Source organism: Varanus komodoensis, unplaced genomic scaffold (genome assembly GCF_004798865.1).
Source record: "Varanus komodoensis strain SLA01 unplaced genomic scaffold, ASM479886v1 scaffold42, whole genome shotgun sequence".
In the NCBI taxonomy this organism is placed as follows: Eukaryota; Metazoa; Chordata; class Lepidosauria; order Squamata; family Varanidae; genus Varanus; species Varanus komodoensis.
In genome coordinates this window covers 8,313,636-8,335,778 of record NW_025335972.1, presented here as the reverse complement: position 1 = coordinate 8,335,778, position 22,143 = coordinate 8,313,636, and the positions used below count along the sequence as shown (strand labels likewise).

General features: G+C 41.4%; 1 protein-coding gene across 2 annotated transcripts in view; it reads right to left on the bottom strand.

The window, feature by feature from the left end:
- Nucleotides 1-787: 787 nt before the first annotated feature.
- ELAVL3 (ELAV like RNA binding protein 3) overlaps nt 788-22,143 on the bottom strand; it is a 73,070-nt gene continuing 51,714 nt past the window's right edge. The window contains exons 2-7 of one of the 2 annotated variants that reach the window (XM_044443590.1): nt 16,504-16,726; nt 10,217-10,320; nt 9,526-9,679; nt 8,499-8,724; nt 3,156-3,194; nt 788-1,249 (exon numbers count right to left, since the gene is read on the bottom strand). In XM_044443590.1, the coding sequence (XP_044299525.1) occupies nt 901-1,249; nt 3,156-3,194; nt 8,499-8,724; nt 9,526-9,679; nt 10,217-10,320; nt 16,504-16,726 (1,095 nt within the window). In that variant the 3' untranslated portion in view covers nt 788-900. The remainder of the gene's footprint in view (nt 1,250-3,155; nt 3,195-8,498; nt 8,725-9,525; nt 9,680-10,216; nt 10,321-16,503; nt 16,727-22,143) is intronic. The other variant, XM_044443587.1, reaches the window with a different exon arrangement.

Genomic DNA, 22,143 nt, shown 5'->3' with positions numbered 1-22,143 from the left:
ATATCACCAAGGCCCAACAAACCACTTCTCAAAAAAGGTGGGAAAACTGGGCCTTTGCTGTCCCCAGGGAATAGGCTTCTCAGGAGACCAGCAGAAAGGACCCTTACTTAGGACATGTGGGACTGGTTTTATTTTCCAAATATGACTCCCCTCTAATTAAGAGCCAGGAGCAGTGGTGGGATTAATAACCAATATCACTAACAATTTTAGACCAAGGGATGAGATGACAGCAAGTCTCCTGCCACTACGTTTGTCCTTCCTTGCATCCAAGAAGGACAAAGGTGGTGAGCTGGGTCATTGTAACTCCTCCCACTCGGCTAGCTTAGAGTAGCTGTTGTGACATTCTTGGATTTATTGACCCACAATATTCTGATTCAGGGTGGGGTGGGGATGTTTCTAGCACCCCTTACAGAGAATGGTTTTTACACCCCAGGGTCAAGAAACCTGCCTACTAGAGGAACAATATGTGGGATTCTGGGAGTTGGGGGGAGGTTTAGAACTGACAGGGTGAAAGAAGTATGAATGACTGGGGAAAGCTTCTGACTTGGGTTGGGAAAACCTAGAATGGGGGAGTGGAGGGTCACCAAGCATACAAACAGAGAGGTGTCCTATTTTGAGCAGATGTCTCCCTCCCAAACTGCCAGAGCAGGGTTTGATTTTCGAAAAGTGGCTGACATGTTGCCACGTCCGTGCTCCCTGCTGGGCTGTCAGGCGCAGGGGAGGAGGAGGGGGAGGAGCCTCCTGCTTCCCAGAGAAGATCACGGTGTCTGGCGGTTTAATATTCTGCAACATTGAGTCAATGCACACTTCCATTCTTGTGGTGAGTTGGGGAAGAGAGCTGTTTCCAGCACATCGGTCGCTTGCCCCTCCCCTCTCTCTTTTGCTCGCTCACTCACTCACTCACGCCTTGTGTTGCTTACTGGTCTTGAAGGAAACCTGGAGGATTCGGTCACCCAGTCGGTAGCCATTGAGGCTGGCGATGGCCATGGCTGCTTCATCGTAGTTGGTCATGGTGACAAAGCCAAAGCCCTTGCACTTGTTGGTGGTGAAGTCGCGGATCACTTTGACGTTGGTGACTGCCCCAAAGGGCCCAAAGAGCTGCCACAGGACACTCTCGTCTGCCTCTGGTGAGAGGTTGTACACAAAGATGCACCAACCAGCACTGGAGGCCCCTGTCAGGTTGACTCCCGCCAGGCTGGTCATGCTGTCGATCGTGATGGGAGAGAACCTGGAGATCAAGGAGAGAGGACTACTTTGGGTGTAAGGCTGGCATTCTACCAGCATGAGCTCACTGCATTATGGCTAGGTTGGGAGCAGTGCTTCCTACTCCCCAGGGCAGGGTAAAAGTTGGGCTCATGATAAAGAGGACTGTGATTGCCCTGTGGATAAATGAGTTTATCATGCCTGCATGGAGATTAGAATTGAATACAGAAGCTGGCATAATGATAATCTCAGTTTCCATGACACTCTGAAATATAAACTTCACGGTAACAAAGGGCAGCTTAGAAATATTTCTAATGTAATGTCAGAAACAAGATGAAAGCCAAGAAGAGTTTGGTGTGTTTTGGGTGGTGAACAGATCTAGTACACACATTCCTATCTTTCCCATTTTTAGACCCCATTACTGATTTCTGTCATGTTGTTGTGACTGTCTGCTTCCCCAGCTCCTTCCTTCTTTTCCTCCACACTTCTTTACAATTTGCATTTAAGTGCAAATTATCTGATAACTTGGATCTCTGGGCCGATTCACACAAACTACTGTATGTGTGGCTGGACAAACCTATTCCTGATCCAGAATGCACCATATCTGCTGCTGAATCCCTCATCAATTTTGCATGCTACTACAACCAAACTTTCCATATACATGTGGAGTGATTGTGCTAATGATGAGTCATTCAGGATCTTCAGCTTCAAGCCAGGTGCAGCAGAATAACTGTGCAAAGTAGCCTGTATGTAGTATTTTCAAATGTACTTGATTTCAGTTACAATCCTATGTATAGTTACTTGAAAGAAAGCCCTGTTGGTCTCAGTGGGATTTACATCAGAGTAAATATACAGAAGACTGTTATACACTTTGGTGCAGAATTTGGGAATGGGAGTGCACTGCTCAAGCACACTCCTCCAAATTATCCCCACTAATCATGTTAGAATCAGGCAGAGATTGAACTAGGCCAGTTTGCAGAAGAGTCAGCTGGATGTTGTCAAGAAACTCCAGGGTGGATTGAATGACACACAAAGGATGATAGCACAGTGACCTCAGGTCATCTTTTAAGTATGGGCTTAGAATGAAGCACAAGGTTTAATCTGGGGCCCAGTAATTTTGGTCTGGAAGCACTCAGACTAAGCAGGTATTCACCTGATCAGTGCCTGGATGGGATACCATTGAGAGCTCCACATAAGTCACTTTGAACCTGTTCAAATATGTCAGCAGTCTTCTAGCTCTCACAGGGCAGCCGACAAATCTTTGGGGAAAAAATTCTGTTCACTGGGTTTCTGACTTCCCAATTCAGCTTTAGAGTAAAGATCTAACTTCTGTCCCTCAAGCAATGCAACTAAATGAAATCAAGAAGCACCCAACACAGTGACAACAAAGAGAAACACAAGACCAAAAATCATAAGGAGCAACTAGTCATCTGAGCAAAACAGCAAGCACTTCTCTCAAGCCAATTCCAAAACAGAATGGAAAGGAAGGCATGAAAAGCTACAGTGTCCCCAGGACACACAGACCCAAATTCCACAGGCCTAGGGATCCTAAAATTTTAGCATTTACTTTAAATTCCCATGCTCATTAAGGAATGTTGGGGAGGTAAGGAAAAATGATTAAAAATGAAAGGTATCAGGAGAAACCAAGCGACCAAACACTGTCTGTATTGTTTCTTAAAAGGGTTCAAACAATAACAACAGTCATCTGCTATAGGAGATTTTACCCACTCCAAGTCTCAGAGTTAAGTCTAATCATGACCCCCATGTTCATTGTCCTAAAAAGATTAGTGTGGCCACTCAGAAGAGAGGGCTGGTACGGCACAGAAAGGGGGTGCTTGACTCTGTGGCAATGCTGACAATCACCTTTTAAAAATCCAGCCTTGTGCTGTGGGCCAAGGTGGGGAGGGAGCAGGGGGAGTGGCGAGGAGTGTAGGCTTTGGAAGGCTATTTACCTCTTGACGCCGTATGCCATGTTTAGCAAATTGTCGAGCCTGTGGGAGGAAGAGGAAGATGAGGAGAGGCCATTGTTAGTAGACGATCCCATAACAAAAGGGTCCTGTGAGGTCATCTGACTTGGTTTTTGTGCAGCAGTAAGACAGCACATGGATTCAGTGACTAGCACAGGTTGACCTTTGTATGTGCAAAAGCAATTTGAGGCCCTGGAGGAATTTAAGATCTTCAGTTTTAAAAAAAAGATTGAAAAATAATAGCAATGGGGCAGGAGCTGTACCTATTTTTTTTAAATCTGTTTTTCATATTCTGGGGTGTGTGGGGATTGGGCAGACATTGATTACTTAAGGGCAACTGAGGCTGCACTTTAAACATGATAATGATGATGAAGACAATGATGATGATTTTGATAATAATTAATCTGTAAAATTAAAAACAACCTAGAAAAGCACATGGCAAACATATTTACAGTTAGAACTTGCCACCTGTTTTATTTTATTTGCCTTCTGCTGCAAAGCTATGCCCAAATGTTATGCAGTATCTCTCTTGACCTTGCCTCTGTTCATTTGTATTAAAATCTATGTGATTCTTGTTAAACCGCTGAGTAAAAAAGCTTTTTAAAAAGGCAGCTATTTAATGTCCATGTTGCCAAAAATTCCAATGGTCAAAGCCACGGATTGTAGTACCCCACCCATGACCTCCCTGATTTTGTAATTGTCTTGTTCTTACAATTTTATCTCTGCCATTCATTAGTCATGCTTATCTAGAATCCAAGTTCTTCAAATAATATTGTGTAAAAATACAAAATGTTGTGAGAAAAAAACAAATTTTGTAGTACTGTGAAATATGCTCCATTTATCTATTTAATTAAACCTATATGGAGTTTTTGTTCTAATACAGGTTTCCAGACCTTACCTTTTAGGAACATTTTTGCAAGTTTGGAACTTTTTAAAATTTGCAGGGACAAAAGAAAGCATGTGGTGGGTGAAGCTCAGAACTATTCAGGCTATGTATATTCTTCTGTATTTTCTGGTGCTATCATAAAAGGGTGTTTAACAAGTCAAAGCACAGAAGAAAATCCATGTTTGCATGTTGCTTGTTTGCTTGCATGTTGTAAGTCATGCAACTGTCATTCCTCTGTACAACATTTTTGTGTAGGCAGGTTCCACCAGAAATATGTGAACACCAAGTGCAAACACAAGTGGCTTAAAAATACCATTCAGTCCAATATTGCTGTATGGAATCAAATCAAAATTTTATCCTACCTAAAGCAAAAAGTTGGTTACAAAGAAATATTAAATAAGTAAAACAGTGTGACTGTATACAAGCTTTTCAGCAATAAAGAACTCTTCAGCAAGTAGAATGTGAGTGCAGCTAATGGACTAGATTGTGCTAACCAGTTATGGAAGAATTGATAGGAACTGCCTTTTGGGGAGAGATTCAAATATTCCATGAGAATAGCCTAACCAAATATCCTGGGGACTATTTGGTGGCTAAGGACACATGTATCTGAAGAATCAGAAAATGCTTGGGTTAACTTCTTATCTTTTTGATACAGACAAATCATGGGCAAGTTAGGTACTGATCTGCATAAAGAATGCAGGGTGTCATCATCCATCCCTAGACATCTCTGGTGATGAATATGCCCTTTGACATGTACCCTAACCCTACCCAGGAGGTCCTCTGCCCCCTCCCCCGCCTCCAATTTACCAGACATAAGAGAGGAGGAGAAATTTCCAGAGAAATCTTGGAGAAGGAGGTAGAAGCCAGATTCTGAACTTCCAAATGGGAGTTTATTGGCAGATTTTGGGAAAGAAATCTGAATTAGTCAAGTAACCACCAAGTTTGTTATCAATGGAAGAAGGCAAAGGGTTCCATTAAAAAGTACTTGACAGCTCTATAGCTCTACCCATATTTGGAATACTATGCCTTTAACTGATTTGCAACTTCAGCTGGAAGCAGGGCAGAACTCTGGCATTTATCTTGCCTTGCTTTGAGATAGAAGAGCTTCCCCAATCTTTGAATTCTTTAGAATCAACTCCTCTTTTTCCTGGGAGTTCTCTCAAGAGTACTTTAGCCCAAACTAAGCAATGGCTGTGTTCACACAAAATGCTAAGCCAGAATCCTGGTTAATCATTCATAAGGAAGCAGGAAATTATCCGGAAAAGTTCAGGTTCTTGTGTGTTAGCCAGGCTCTAATGCTAAGATTTTCTGGACTGGGTATTTTCTAGTTATCTTAGTCACTTTGAACTTGCAGGAAGAGCAAATCAGAAACAATTGGGCAGTGTGATTGCTTGCTCATGAACAATAAGCTAATATTGTGGGGAATTAAAATGTCTATATCCCCCCACCTTTTAAATGGTAGCTTATGAGCAGCGATCATGCTTAAGACCGCAGTGAGCAGGGGGCAGGGAGGCTTCATCCCTTCTTCTCCCATAGCCCTAACAAAAATCCTTCCACACCCCAAACAGTTTTCTGTCCTGCAGAGAAGCTGCTACGGGCACTAATTGCAACTTTCTTTTGGTGCAAGACAGCAGGTTTATAGGTAGAGATGATTTTTGATGGGAAAGTGGCCCAAAGGAAATGGAAAGCCAATTTTCCCCACAGTCCTAGTCCTGAGAGGGCTCCCTACAGTAGCTGTTTCAGAGTATAGAACTAATTATCTTAGATGCAGCAAAAGGCTTAACATATTGTCTAGCTTGATCGCATCCTGACTAGCAGCCTACAACTAGTTCTCTACTGAAACAGCATACAATCTATTGCCCTCTGCTCTAAGCTGGTTCTTTCAAACATTGACAAGCACCCTGTAGGCTCCTCAGCCCAGCCAGAAGATGACACTGGGAATGTAAGAGATAAACTCTGCCTATCTCCAGAACTTGAAAAAGTGAGAAGAAACACAAGGCAATATGGCACAAGATATTGTCTCACATATGTTGTCTTCTTCTCTGAGACCAAAACAGCAACAAATTTCCTATACCAAAAATTATTCAGTGTTTTTAAGCTCAAAATAGAACAACAGCAACAAACTATGGTATTCAAGCAAGACTACAAAATTGTTCAAAATGCAACAGAAGAAGAAACTACTTCTACCCAGTGGATTGAAAGCAGATCAGTCTCTCAGAGATGAGCAGCAGAGTAGTTCAGGAAACCCATCACACAATGCAGCAATAGTTTCCACACACCAACATCCATCATGATTTTCTGGGAAAGCAATGGCAACATAATCCCACTCCCCAAAACTAGCAATATCTAAAACTTTGCATGTCCATCCTCACTATTCTTCCCCCTGCTACACCAGTCCTCTTCTACAGGCCCTAATAAGCTATTTGTGACCAAAACCTAATTGCCTCAGTCCATGGGAAAATCCATCATGCTTAACAGCACAGCCTAACACAATCTCCTATCCACCCCATCTTTTCATTGCTTTCCTTTCATACCAGTTGACCATGGAAGTTTCAAAGCATAATTCTCTCCCCTTTACCAAAGGAAACCTACCACAAAATGCCATCCTTTTCTATATCCACTTCCTACAGTGAGTGCTCTACCCTTACTATTTAGCATTAGGTGTTCAAGACAACATGGATTCATGCATGCACAACATGATGGACTCATACCTAAGAGAATCAGGTTAAACTCCACCTCACTGGGTTATCAGTGCCTTTGGCTTTTCTCAGTCTCATTTCTTCAGCTGTATTGTGGGACTTCAGCTGTATTGTGGGACCCAACCATAAGAGTTGTGTGAACAACAGCTGATCCCTGAGGATAGAGTGGGGTATGAATCTGAATAAGCAGGTGATGAGTATATAGCACGTAATGGGTGCCATACAATGTTACATTGGAAAAGGAATGAAAGGCCACATCACACATGATGATTCTCCTGCCTGGATACAGAAAGGAAATCCATGTACACAATTACATGTGTCTTTATTTTTGGGAAACTATGATTAGCAGCTGTAAAATAGATATCTGTACCATTTTTATATGAAATAGGTACATGGCTTGTTTTTCTACACTTGTGAACAAGTCATGTGGGGGAACTATCACGTGTGAAGGAGCTATATCACATAAAATGCATGAGAAAGGTGGAAGAAAACATACTGGGTACTGAATCTAAGCCACAGGCCTAGATTTTGGGTGTGAACAGTCTTTCACAATCATACTGAGTAAAGGTTACAAAGCCTTTCTTTGTTATTTGCTTGGCTTAGGGTTTTCAAAACAGAGGGACCAGTCCAACTCATCCCTGAATTCCTCCCATCTTACCTACAGATTGAAAAAGTAAGGGATTGTATGAGTGTTCATATAACTTGGTTACCAAAACAGGGCAAGTTCTTCTTGCCCCAGATGGCATCTGTGCCACAGGGAAGGAGATGGGATATGTAGCAACTCCATCCCTTACTCCCTGAGGCACACAACGCAACTGATAGGTGGCACACAGAGACATGGAGGAGGATGACTCCTTAGCTATTTACCCCTGAACAAAATCAGCCCACACACTAGATCCAACAGTAAAACAGAGTCTCCAGCCATGTAAATAGTGACCCCTTACTGAGCACTGAGATGCAACAAATTCTGGGGTGGAGCAATGGGATCAGCTGCTGCTGAATTGCTAGGAGGAAACACAGGTTGGTGTATGAGGCTCATTCACACTGGAATTGCTGACCTACTGCCTTTGATCTTTTAGCAAGGACAATTTTTGGTCAGCATCACTCTAGCTTCTCTGTGGTAGCTCCAACAGGCAGTCCTTGCAACAATCTGGCAGGGCAGATACCACCTGGCAAAAAAAATTCTTCCCAACTCAGCATAGTGAACTCATCATGAAAATGTCCCTAACATGGCCCTCTGTTGTTCCTCAGAATTCAGCATGCTGAATATACTAATAGTCTTTGAATGGTATCATTCCTGTCTGCCCTGTTGTTTGGTGACCATACCCAAATATGAGGCATTGCTCAGGAACAGGAAGGGATCCAGGACAGAGACAAGGAGCTCACAAAGCTGCAAAGGAATACTGCCCCTCCGTGTCTTGGGGAAAGTAGAGAACAGAAGGATGGCTCATAAGGTCCCAGCCCAGTGGATCATCTTTGCAGGACACAATTGTGACAGTAAGTGATATTATGCCATGGGGGCTCTCAAAGGAGGGGAAGGGATTCCATAGCATGCCCTGATATTGTGTTTGCTTGTATCACCCACAGAACCCCCAAGGCTGACATACTGGCTACAGATGAGGGCCTTCAGGCATGGTATCTGCATCCAACATCTGATGCAGAGATGACAGCTGCAAGGCACTGGGTGAAAAGAAGAACCTAACCTCTTAGCCTTCCTGCAGAGAAGAGGGGAAAGTGTCTCACCTGAACCGCTGAGTCTGATGGTGCAAAGGTCCTGTGTATCGCCGAGCTGTGGTCTGGTACAGGTGTGTAAGCAGGGCTTGCCCTGTCTTCTGACTGGGGTTGTTAGCAAACTTGACTGTAATGGGCTCACTGGCCCCAAGTGGTTTCTGCCCATTCAGCCCCTTGATGGCCTCCTCAGCTTCTATCCTTTTGTCAAAGCGGATGAAACCAACCCCTCTGGAAACACCTGTAGGTAGAAGACAGAAAATTGCATGTGGTTATGTGGATGCTGTATGAATGTTGATCAGGCTGTATTCTGAGTTGTTATGCAATTCTACATTTTAGAAATTTCTTATCTAACGGTAGAAACTTCTGATTTGTTTTAGTATCTTATATTCATTCCAGTGTCTATTATTTAACATTTGTTATCTGTTTTAGTGCTCCTGAGAAAGACAACAGATTGAATCGCATTAAGAAATCTTAATGAAATAGACTGCTCCTTCAAGCAGTCTAAGATTTGTGCCTCCCTCTGTTTTACTGGCTGGAATATTACCACTGAGTTGGAGGCACTGAGCTACATGGAGCTCCCATGCTCCACATAGCAAAATCCTGAAACTACTTTAAAGATTTAAACTCGAATATATGACGTGCTTACATAGATAGGAGTGCTTTTCATTATATGCAGACCATGTATGAGATTAGAGTGAAGCACTTCTACTGATCCCACACTTTTGTTTGCCTGTACAGACAAGTGGTGAGCCCATTATGAAGAGCAAGTACGCAACAACACAACAGGCACATAAATATGAGCATATAGCTACATGCATACAGTCTAGCCTATGTCCACGCAAAGGCGTAAGTTGATAGCATCATAGCCATTAGTACTTATAGGTACATGCCCCATCTACTCAGCCTGTCTGTGGCTGAAGGACCCTATGACAGGAAGAAATTACTTTCTCCTCCCACCACCCCCGCTTGAGTCCCTTTGGTACTCCTTTTCTACCAGTGACACTGCTGGCAGAGCAGGGATCCTGTTCTTTCTTATTACCTGTAACCTGATCAACAAGGATGCGGGAGGTGATGATGCGCCCATACTGTGAGAACAGCTGCTCCATCTCTTTCTGGCTCATTGTCTTGGGCAGGCCACTCACGTAGAGATTGGCATCACGGATAGAAGCCGAACTAGGCCGTGCGTAGGATACCTAATGGGGGAGGGTATGGTTAGAAGGGGGCTCTAGAAGGAGCTCGGATCAGCCTTCTATATCAGCTACCCCCATCAGTCCCAGCCACTCTCTGCTCTAAGAAACACTTTCTTCTTGGGGGCTGCAGGATTCCTGTCTTATTAATTTCCTTCCCTCATAGGGAAGTCATTCCATTCCTTTCTTCCTTTCTGTCATATTTTTGAATGTGAACTCTTTGGGGCAGGAACCTGTTTTTTTTAAAGCTGCTCTGAAAAGTGCTATGCATATTAACCATACTACAGTAATGATGATGATGGTGATGATGGTGATTGTAATAATATAGATTTCCAGACTTCCACTTTTACATACCTTCTAGACTGGTTCCCTTTTGTCATCTGCATTGATGTATTTATAGCTTATTCTAACTTGACAATTCTTTGGGTATAAAATACATTTTTAAAAAAGGAGAGATTCTACCCCTTCTGAACTCCAAAATTCATATCAACCTTCCTTTCTTGCACCCACCTTGAGTCCAGTTTCCCCTCATATTCTCCTCACCTTGATTGTTTTTGTCTGTAGTTTGAGCCCATTCAATGTATTTATTGCTTTGTCAGCATCATTGGAGTCAACATAATTGACAAAGCCGTAGCCTAAACTCTGCCCTAGTTTGGGAGAAGAAAAAGAGGTTACACAGTAAAGAAGAAGCCAATCAAGCAAGGAAGAAGAAAGATAAGGCACAGAAAAGGTGTTTTACATCAAATGTAACAAAAATATAAACAAATTTGGAGAAGATATTTCAAAAGCAGAAATGGCAGAAAAAAACAGTTAATGAATCCTCTTCAGAAATGTGCCAGAATGCCAACATTTAAAAGTTGAAATGGGACTGAAAAAATTTAAATTGCAATTTTGAACACAAAATGTAGCCTCAAGCTTTGACATTTCTGTTCTGTCAAATAGATGACAGAGCCAAACATTATGCAAAGCAACTATAAAATACACTGAGATACAAATAAATAAAGCCCTAGAGGTTGCCTTCTGGGACTTTCTCCTCAAGACAAAGCCAAAGGAATCTTTTTATTCTGAGGGGCAGTTGCAGCACAGCTCTTATGCTGCCTGAGATGCAAGAAAAACTGCTACCACTAACAGCTGTCCCACCTTCACCATGACCCTTCCCTTCAGAGTGCACTGCTGGTTCCTCTGCTACAACATTCTGGCTATTTCTCACAATCTAGCAAAAATGGTTTTGCTAGAGCCAGGTACTGACTGGAGAGGTGCCCTAAGAAATCCCCTGTGCTGCAAACTAACTTCCAGAACACCTCTCATTCAGAACACCCCCTTGTCCCGCTAGCTCTGCAGCTGGTCTGGAGGACAGGTGGCTGCTCCAGTGTAGGACGATAGCATGGGGGATTGCCATGGTCAACTCCCCAGCCAGGCAATGGCTGGCTCTGAGAAAGGACGCCCTTGGGGCTAGGCATTTCAGGCAAGATGACTGTCTGAAGAGCCATGCCTGCTGTTTTTGTGACCAACATGGCTCTTCAGAGAGCCTGTCCACCCTCTGGCTTATTCTGCCAAGGTTCTTACAGCAAGCCAGAGGGCAGACAGCTGCTCCAGAGAAACTAGAATATGCTCTCCTGCTGTGGCATTTGCCCCAGCAGGTAAGTGGGCCCAGTAGGATTCTCTAGATTACCTGCTACTGTTGCTGGCTCACGGTGGTGCTGTGACATTGAGAGATCCACCCTGCCTCATGGGTGGGCTGGGTCTGATGAAGCTTCATGAGGAAATGAAAGGCACTGAGTACTATGAGAGGAAGAAGTTTGATCTGAAGTAAAATATCTGTCAACAATGAGTTCTGTGAGGATAGAAGAGGGATGGAAGGAACTCACTGAAGTGTGACCAACTTAGTCACACAGGAAAAGTTCCTAAGGCAGTGTGAAAGTTACTGCTGTAGCTAGGGGAGGGGACAACCAAAGATGGACTGTCTGCATCCAACCTGAGAACTCCATTCAAGTGAGGCCAAGGTGGAAAAGCTGATATGGCCTAATCTCTAACCTATATTGTTAAGGCTAACGAAACAAAAACTGGCACTGTATCAGGGAGAAAAAAAATATTTTAAGTAGGCCCAGACCGAATTATTATCCTGTTAACACTGTATTATTTTGCCTTCCTTGGTAAAAAAGATTTAATCCCACTAATCCTGTATAGTCAGCAGTGGAAGCTCAAAATACAGTCCGGGCAAAAGCTGATGCATATTTAGTTGCTCTTGGAGCCAAGCAAGGAATTGTGCTGAAGAATCATAGTGAGAAAAACTGACTAGATGATGTGTGTGCCTATCTGTCCGTTGTATAACTTCAGTTCTCTTGCTAACCCTTCTTACGGTTCTTCAATTTTAAATCAGAGTTAGACTGGGCAGCCTGGAAAACAGGGGACCCCTTCAAATAGAGGACTGTCCTCTATAAAGTAAGCACCTAGACACAATATCAGAATACTATAAGCTGTTACAGCCTCAAGCAAGTCAATTCTTCCCCTCTCCACCTTTTTTTTCTTTTTCCTAAGTGACATCTTCAAACATGCTCAGTCCTCACTGGGCTATTTTAAGATTTGCTTTGCTTTTCTTAATTTATAAACCAAGCTTTCTGCATACCTCAAAAATCCATTGAGCAAGTATGCAGAAATGATATTGCCTGCTTGTAGTCCTGTTTCACTGCCAAAATGATAAGACGCAGGATCACCAAGTTTAGTATTAAACTGTTAAAAAAATTCTCTGAATTTTCCCACCACAAGCTCATTCAGCCATTACTTTTGCTTTTAAGTGTTGCAAACCATAGTACCAAAAATGTCCCCACAGCATGCATGACTTTTTGTTAGATTACAGCCTCACACAGGACTAAGAAAGCAGCTGACTTTTTGCCTAGGCACCGTTCAAGTATTTTTTTAGACATGGGGACTATGAGAGAAGAAAAAGTGGTGGTCTGCTGTAAACAAGAGTCCTTGGTACAGCAAAGCTTAAGAATAACTGATATTTGATAGAAAAGCCAAATCGTTTCCTCTAACAAAATTTAGTTAATTGTAAATAGTCACATCTTGCAGTTTATTTATAATTTCTATACTGCCCAATAGCTGAACCTCTCCGAGTGGTTCACAGCATATAAAATATGAACAGAAATAAAAACATCATAAAAATTGCCATTAAAAAATTTAAAAGCACATTTAAAACAAATGTAAAACTGCTACAATAGCCTAAATCATAAGACCTGTAACATAACCCCAATAAAATAATAGCTAATTAAATGTCCTGCAATAGAGGACAGTATTAACCAGGTGCTGGAAAGATATTACAGTGGCACCAGGTGGTTCTTAGTGGGGAGCTTGTTCCAGAACTAGAGGGCCACTGCTGAAAAGGCCCTTCTTGTTGCCATCATCACAGCCTTCCTTGGAGATGGCAATCAGAGGCAAGCCTCCAATCATGATTGTACCATCCAGATAGACTGCAGTTTGGAGAAGCATTCCGGCAGGTAATGTGGTTCCAAGCTGTGTAGGGCTTTATAGTTTCACACACAGATTTAAATTATTTTTAATTATACAAGCCACTGAAATGTCACAGGGGTTATAAATTTTTCTACAGGAATATAAAATAATATTTGCGCTATAAATACTTCAGATTTTGGCTCACTTTTTCCAGCTTGTAAAAATAATTGAAAGAAAATCCCAGTTTAGTAAACGTTATTTACATAAAAACCAAGGAGTAACACTTTCCTATGATCACATTAAGATTCTTAGTTAACAATTCATGAAGGAATTCTGATCATGATGGTAGAAATAACATGTTGTCATATTTGCCTAAAGGCCAAATATCCAAGCTATCAGACACATGTGATTTTCCACTGTCTGTTGATTAATACACTGGGTTGAAAGCAACTGTAGGAGCAAACTGGATCAAGGCCATGTGTGCAGAAAGGATTTTAATCCTTTTCTCACATATCAATCCACTGATACAAATTACTGTAACTGCCCCCACCCAGGCTGGTGGGAAATTTGATTTTTCATTATTATTTTTGAACAAGCAGCCTTTACGTGAAATCTACAAATAGATAAATATATGGATATTTGGGCTGTTTTTGTCAAAATTTATTCACAATTATTTTCAGTAACAGTAGTATGCTCTGTTAAACAATAATACACAAGGTTGAGATGACTAGAGGGAGTCACTGAAGCAGTTGGCATGAGCTTAGGTGGACTCTGGGAGGACAGAAAGGCCTGGAGGAGTGTTGTCTATGGGGTCGCGATGGGTCGGACATGACTTCACAACTAACAACAAAGTGCTATCTTTTAAAATCCTATTCAAATACTGCAATGTTTTAGGTTATTTTTTTCCATTTTACAGTCTCACTTGTCTCTAGGGGTTTGGTTCTGGTTTTGTACTGAACAATACAAATATTTTTTAAATCCTAGTTTAGAACAGATAAGCATTAAATATGGATTACTTGCCAAACAACTGCAGGAGTTTCCAGTTTGAACCTTTTGTTAGAACAGGAATCTTGCTGTTATTAGTTTATAATTGTTAGAACTATTACATTTTCAAATTGTGCATGGTTTCGTAAGTGCTTCTAAATCTTAACATTTGGTTGGTCACATAGTGCCAAGGTGTCTTGTAAAGTTCAGGAGAAGCCTGGATTCGTTGGATGCTTTAGAGGCTTATGCTGGTAAAGAACAGACTCTGATATCAATCCAGAGTAATTACTAACTGTGCTTTAACAGGGAGGCTTTTTTCCTATTTTAATAGAAAGTTGGTGGTGGCACTACACAAGACTATTGATAGCCTACACTGACAAATGCTAGCATTCTTTACTAACTAGAATTGGATCTGAAAGGATGAGAGAAATAACTCCCTAATGTCAGCATTTAGGTCTGCAACAATCACTCTCTTGGACAAACCTAATGTTTGGCAATTAGATTAACCGCAGTGACTAAAGTACTGGCATGGATGTGGGAAGCTTAAGTTCAAATTCCCACTCAGCTGTGAAATCCACTAAGTAGCCTTTGATAAGTCTCTGTCTCTCAAAGTAACATTCTTTGCTGTGAAAACAAGGTAAGGTAGGTGGGGGAGAATATAAATGCCCCTTCGATTTCACTTGTTTTTAAATAATCTGTGGATGTAGAAATCCTGCCCTGTACCCACTGAACATTTTATATGGAAGGACAATATAAGAGGTCCTTTCACATAAAATAGGAAAAAAATAAGTAGTTAGTCCTTAGGTCTAGAGAGAAACCAGGACAATTATTAGTTCATATTTCTATTCACTATTTAGGGCAGGGTACAAATATATTTAAACTGCATTGTAGTGACAGATTATCATTTGCCAAACCACAAATCAATGCCATAAAGCTTGCAAAGCAGTTTTCAAATTAACTTGTGCACAAATTGCTGAGAATTCAGATTTGCTATTTGGAGATCAAGGAGTCATCAAACTTGAACTTGCTTCTTAATGAACTCTGACTATAATCTCTGTAAAATGTAGTGTGAATTGGTAAGCAATTTAAGATCTGGTTTTATAATCAATCAGTGGTTTATGCCATTACCAACCTTGTAGCAAGTTAAACAAAATTACTAATTGATTATAGGCAGAAACTTATCAAATCCTGGGAAGAACACATTTCTCCCCAAATGTACTTGTAGATTGCCATAATTTTAATTCCAGGTCTAGCAAAGTTCATTAATGCCCTACAACCAATGCAGAGACTTGATTCAGGTATCACACTGAACTATAACTAAATTTCCTTCTGTACAAACATAAACCTGCAGACAGAAGAACTAGCCTGCTGAATCAGGTTAAAACTTCATCTAACCCAGCATCCTGCTTCTCATGGTGGTCAGTCAGATACTTTAGGGAAAACAGTAGACCTCTCTGCTCTTGCTCCCAGCAACTGGAATTTAGAGGCATGCTACTTCTGATCTGGAGGCTCCATATAACCATCACTGATAATAGCCATTGAGAAACCTTCCTACATTTCTCTAATCCTTTGCTGGAACTGTACAGTGTTCAAAATGAAAGTGCATGGTAGATTTCTACATGTGCAATACAATATTCGTTTTATGCCTTTGCCTATGCTAACTGGGTGCTTGCCTTTTTTACTCATACTGAACCCCAGGACTATAATTCCATTTACTCAGGACCTCCTTCCTAGATAATCACTGTCATTTTGAACCCCATCAGTTAGGATCATTCTCTCTGGTGCATATCACTTTATGCTCTCTTAGACTGCACTACATTTACTATTTTGTTGCCCATTAATTCAGTCTGGAGAAATCTATTTAAAGCTGTTCAAAGTCTGCCAGGATTTTCACCATATTATGGCTTGCCAAGATGTCTGAAGTGACCCAGAGAGTTTCTCTAAACTGGTTCACATAATATGACAGCCCACTATGGGTTAATTTACAGGGTTGTCATGTCATGCTGGGCACACATGGGCACCACCCTTACATGGTGCCTGGCTTGCTGTGAGTTGGCATGTTATATGGACCCAGATAGTAGGGGTTATTTGAAGGGTAAACAACCCTCAAATAACCTATGGTTTGTTTGACAGTTATTTGAGGGTTGTCTGACGCTGAAATCCCAGATTCATATGATTAAGCAACATGGGAAGCAGAGTGCCCATGGACACCATGCAAATACAGCACCTGGAAGAACATGTCTTGAGTGGAGCTGGTTGGAGGGTCAAACTAGATTGGCTGGGAGACCCCTTATGACTCACTCTGTTTCTAACATGAGAGGTCCCATGATTAACCTATGGTCGGCTGTTGTGTGCACAAGCATCCCCCCCCCCGCCCCGGCCATACACACACTTACCTGTGATTTTGTCTCGCACCAGTTTGCAGGATTCAATCTCTCCAATGCTTCCAAAGAGGCTCTTGAATTCTTCCTGTGTCATATTCTGGGGAAGGTAGTTCACTATGAGGTTAGTTTTGGAGTCATCAGTGGCACCATTGGCACTGATCAATGGCCCATTGGGAAGAGAACTGTTGCTTGTGGGGCCGTTGGACACTTGGGTCTCCATTGTGCTGATTATCTGCTGAAAACAAGAGGGAAATGAGAAGGGGGTTACGGTTATGAAGGGAATAGGAAGCAAAACCCAACAGCTTCTGTCAAGTTTGCTTTCATTTGTAAACTCAGGGATGTTGGAATGACTCAGATTGGATCAGGCTAACATTAGACTTGCCTGGATTGATCAAAAGAGTCTGTTCTGGCTCAGAGCAAGAAGCAATTTATGTTAGTTTAACAGTATCTTGTTGTACAACAGCATTTTCAGAGGATACCTAGATCAGGGCTTTATTGAGTCTCTAGAGGTAGGGATTTCTAGAGCTGAGAGGAGAAAAATATCTTTCTGCATCTATAGACACATGTACCATATATAAATGTCATGGCAGATTAGCCACAAGTTTGCCTTTTTAAATGCAACTGAATTACTTCACACGGATATGAAAAACTGAACAATACTAATTCCTGGAAACCATTTTCAATATTAGTATTACATGGGATACACAAAATTACAATAAAAGAGCACCTTTGAGCATATGCAGGGTTCCTACAGGTATATTAACTAAGAAGAAAATTTCCACAGATTCCTATTGAAAGTTTTTGGGACAAGACTATGCAACACTGTGGATATATTCCATATCACATTAACAGATCCTCGCAATAAACCATCATGGGAAGTTTGTTGGCCATTCAACCAATTGTGTACTCAACAGAATACTGGTTTCACTGTGGTTTGTTTGCTTCTACCCTCCACCTCTGCTCTCCTGCAGATATCCCACGGAACCTGAATGGCAGGAATGACATGTTTCCCTGTTATGATCCGGATTTGCCTTGCCGTGGCTTTTTGTCCTTTAAACTTCTCTGCCCCCAGAGATCACAGTCTGGCTTGACAGTTGGCTTTTGCAATCTCCATTTTGACAGCCAGTGATACTGACAGCCAAGGGCCCAAGAAGCACCTTCGATGAGCTGACTGTAGTTAACAAACATTTTATTTACTGGTTTTGTGCACATGAGTGCATTTTTTCTTTTTCTTTTCTTTTAGTCACACTTGCACAACTGTAGGAACCTCAGGGATGGAGTAATCTGCTGTCAGTGTGCAGCACATACCAACCCTAGACATTAAAGCAAAGAGGGGCCAAGTATGCTTTTTTCTTCTTTTCACTTCCTCTTGACAGCCAGCAACAGTAAGCTGTCAAGGGAAAGCAAAGGCGTGAGTGATCCTTACTTGTGAAAAGGGGGTAATAAGATTTACGTCCCTTTTACATTTAGAAATCTTTTTCCCCTGATAGACCTCAAGGTGATGCACAGTTTACACTTCTTCCTAAGAACAGCTGCTTGGGAAACTACAAAAGGGCATCCCGCCCCCTTTTATGGGAAAAAGATTTTTGACAGCTAGCATTTGCTCAATAGAATAATACTTTCTGCATATATTTTATGTGAAGAAATAATACTAAAAAAGTTTGCCAACCACTGACAGCCCCTCCAAGAGGCCAGTTGGGTACTTTGAAGGTGCTGTCAGTAGATGTTAAATTGGATATCATGAAAGCAGGCTGTCAAGCTAGACTTTGTGATCTCTAGAAAAAGAGGTTAAACGCCAAAAATTTATAGCAAGGTGACAGTGACTCACAACAGTGGCAGAGAAAGCATCAGGTCAGTGCCAGACACCCTGAAATTGCTTGGGCACTTGGGGAAGCATAGCAAAAGCAGGAGCTTGTGGCACTGTGCAAGCCTGGTCAGTGTGTGGGGGCAGGGAGAGAGGAATATTAGTAGATCTTGATCCTATTATATCCTATGAACTGCCATACTTTTTCAAATTCAGCTATCCTTACTGCAGTAGCCCATCTGCTCATTTCCACTTTTAAATAGAGAGCCTTCAGGCTATTGGGTGGTTTTAAAAAAGAATGAATGAAATAATATAATATAATATAATATAATATAATATAATATAATATAATATAATATGAGCTAGGTGTTAACAGCTTCAAATGGTACTTGCCTGCATAAATTGAAATATAAACAAGTAAAGGTTTCCCCATGACATGAAAGTCCAGTCATGTCTGACTCTTGGGGGTGGTGCTCATCTCTGTTTCCTAGCCGAGGGAGCCAGCGTTTGTCTGCAGATGGTTTCCGTGGTCATGTGGCCAGCATGACTAAACACTGAGGTGCATGGAACACTGTTACCTTTCCACCAAAGTGGTGCCTATTTATCTACTTGCATTTGCATGCTTTCAAACTGCAAGGTTGGCAGGAGCTGGGACAAAGCACGTGAGCTCAGCCCATCCTGTGGATTCAAATGTCAGCCTTTCGATCAACAAGCCCAGCAGCTCAGCAGTTTAAACCATTGCACCACCCACAGTCCTAATTGAAATATACACCAAAATAATCTGTTCTATGAGCTGATGGAGTATACATGTGGCGTGGTGTGTACACTTATGCATATGTAGAATTGCTTAGGTCACAAACCACATCTGCAGAATGGCTCGGCTTCTCTGGAGCTCTGCAGGTGCCACTTGACACTGGCACAATAGCTTCTTCCTATGACATTTGCTCTGATTGTCACAAAGCCTCTTTCAGTTTCCCTAAGCCTTCCAGCAAGCAGCTGATCTGGTAGCAGCAGTGAATCCCTGTTAAACTATTGATCAGATCATTGACTCTGCCATTATCTCCAGCCGTAGGCCTGAGGTGGCTATTATCAAAGAAAAACGTTTTACCGCCCTGCAGGGCCTGTTTGTGAAGACAATCAAGGACATGCCTCTCTTTTTTTCACTATCAATATGTATACCCAACAGTATTTCTTCAACCTGAACTTCTGGACTGAGTTGCAAAATTTTGAAAAATAAAGTAGGAACAAAATAGAAACCTGGCTCACAGCTTCAAAACTCCCTGCTGAGTATATTTATATGGGTTTGTAAAAATATGCTCATTTCATTCACAGTTACAGCATATTATATTTAAACTTAAAAAGACAATGTTTGAAGTGACTTACAAAAAAGCAAATATGAAAGCAACAGGCAGAAAGTATAACTGAGGAACAGTCAGAAAAGGCTGCTAGTAGGACAACAGGGGTAATAGTAAAACTCTAAAGAATAAGGAGACCAGCAGTCATAAGCCAATATGAAGGTTGAAAAACTAACTGGGCCAATTCAGAAATTAATATAAGTATTAATGAAATTACCAATGTTGCATTGTATACTTATTAAGTCCCATGATTTTCAGCAAGATTTGTTATTAAGGAAATACAGAAAATTCCACATATATTCCACTATTTGTGTGAACATTATATAAATATTTTGTCATTGCTGCAATAAATACAGGTGGGCACAGGATATTGAGTACTAGCATCACTAAGTTGCCATGCAAAGTGTCCCCCCCCTACAGTGAACCAAACTAGACAACCATTTTGGCAGAGGTAAAGCCAGTCTTACACACCCTATGGTGGTGTATAAATAATGGAATCACACAGGGAAACACCCGAATGATATTATTTTTACCTGGAACCTGAAATTCACATATGTGTACCAGGCACAAAGCTGCTGGGAAGACATTCCAAAGACAGAATGCCACTTCCCAAATGATCACTGTCAAGTGCTGCTTTCCTGAGAGCTCATACCTCTCTTTGCCTCAGAGAATTAGCAATTTGAGTAGTTCCATGCAAGGAGCAAATTTGCTGACCCCTATTCTACAGGGACTTTCCACATCATTTGTCAGATGCTATTGGATTACTGGTTAAACAACATCAACCCATCTGGAACCACTGGCCATGTTCAGTAAATTTTAATATTACAAAACTAAACTGCAGCCCTCTCCTGCACACATTTTCCCCCTCTGGCACAGAAGATTGGAAGTGTTCACTTTCTGTTTCCATTAACTACAATTTAGCATGCTAAATAGTGAGGAGTATTAGATATATTAACCATGTTGCTTCAAGCACTCCATAGTTAAAACAAAGATTTGTCAGTTTGGGCAAAATAGTAAGGTTTGATTTAACAAAAATGGAAGCAAAAGCTTTTGAATTCCATGCAGCCACTCTGAAAAAGAAAGATAGAAAAGGAGTGTTCAAGTCTGCGGCTCACTGGAGCTGGGCATAATCAAACATACAGTGTCTTTTTTCTCCTAGTTCCAATCTTTTAAAATGTTTCCTCAAACACAAACTGGTGAGATACCCTATTGCTGCTGCTTTTTTTCATGAATACCCCTCCCACTGAGCTCTCAATTGCCTGCAGTTTTCAATTTTATTCCAGAAGAGTTACATCTGTTGTAAAGGGTAATCACCTCACCTTTTAAAATGCATTCTCACCTCAAATAATATTTTCAATTTGAAGATTAAATAATTGGCTTTGTTTCTATATCTCCTTAAAGCTTCAGTCCTAACCATGTTTGCTGTGCAATCTCATATACACTTAGAAGTAAGACCCAGGTGTATTTGCATGGAATTCTGCAGAATCTTAGCTAATGTGTGCTTATGTATGCATTCTGCTTATTCCAACTGCAGGAGTGATTTGTTTGGCATGTTGGCTGATCCAAGAAGCCTGACTTTTAAATCAATTAATTAATTAAAGATCTTTATGTACCGTTCTCTCAGGGCATTGCTCTCAGAACACTTTACAAATGGTGACCAAAATTAAAGCACATAACAATTATCCATAAAATTCATACAAAATACCGAGAAATATAAAAAAATAACAACCATAACAAAAAATAAAATGATAACATATCAAACCAGAATGATCATTATCAAAAACCAATATAAAATCAGATCTCTAATCAACAGTTAAAATAGCGGGAAAATGAAAAGTTTTTGACCTAGCAGTGAAATGTATAAAGTGCCAGCACCAGGGACACCTCCCTGAGGAGTTGGTTCCATAAATGGAGCACCACTACCAAAATAGTCCTTCTTCTTGTAGCCACCCTCCTTGCTTTTTTTAAAGGTGGCTCTCAGAGAAAGACCTCCACTGAAGATCTTAGGGTCCAGGAAGGTATATACGGAAAGAGATGTTCCTTAAGATATCCTGGTTTTAAGCTGTTTAGGGCTTTACATGTTAGCAGGAGCATCTGAAGAGGGCCCAGATTTCAACTGATAGCAGATCCAGTTGATAAAAAACAGGGCTTATATGTTTGTGTGGCTTATCCCAGTCAACAGAAGAGCTGCCCTGTTCTGCACCAACTGAAGTTCCTGAACCATTTTCAAAGGCAGCCCCATGTAAAATGCATTCCAGTTATCTAGATGTGAGATTACCAGTGTGTGGATTGCCATTGTTGGGTGCTGCCCATCCAGAAAAAGGTGCAGCTGATATATGAGCCACAGGTGATAAAAGGTACTTCTAGTCACAGATGTGGCGTGTTCCAGGAACAGGTCTGAGTCCAGGACCACCTCCAAACTCTGTGCTTTAGGGGAAGTGCAACCTCATCCAGGACTGATAGATATCCTCCTTCTGCACTAAGGTTTCCCCA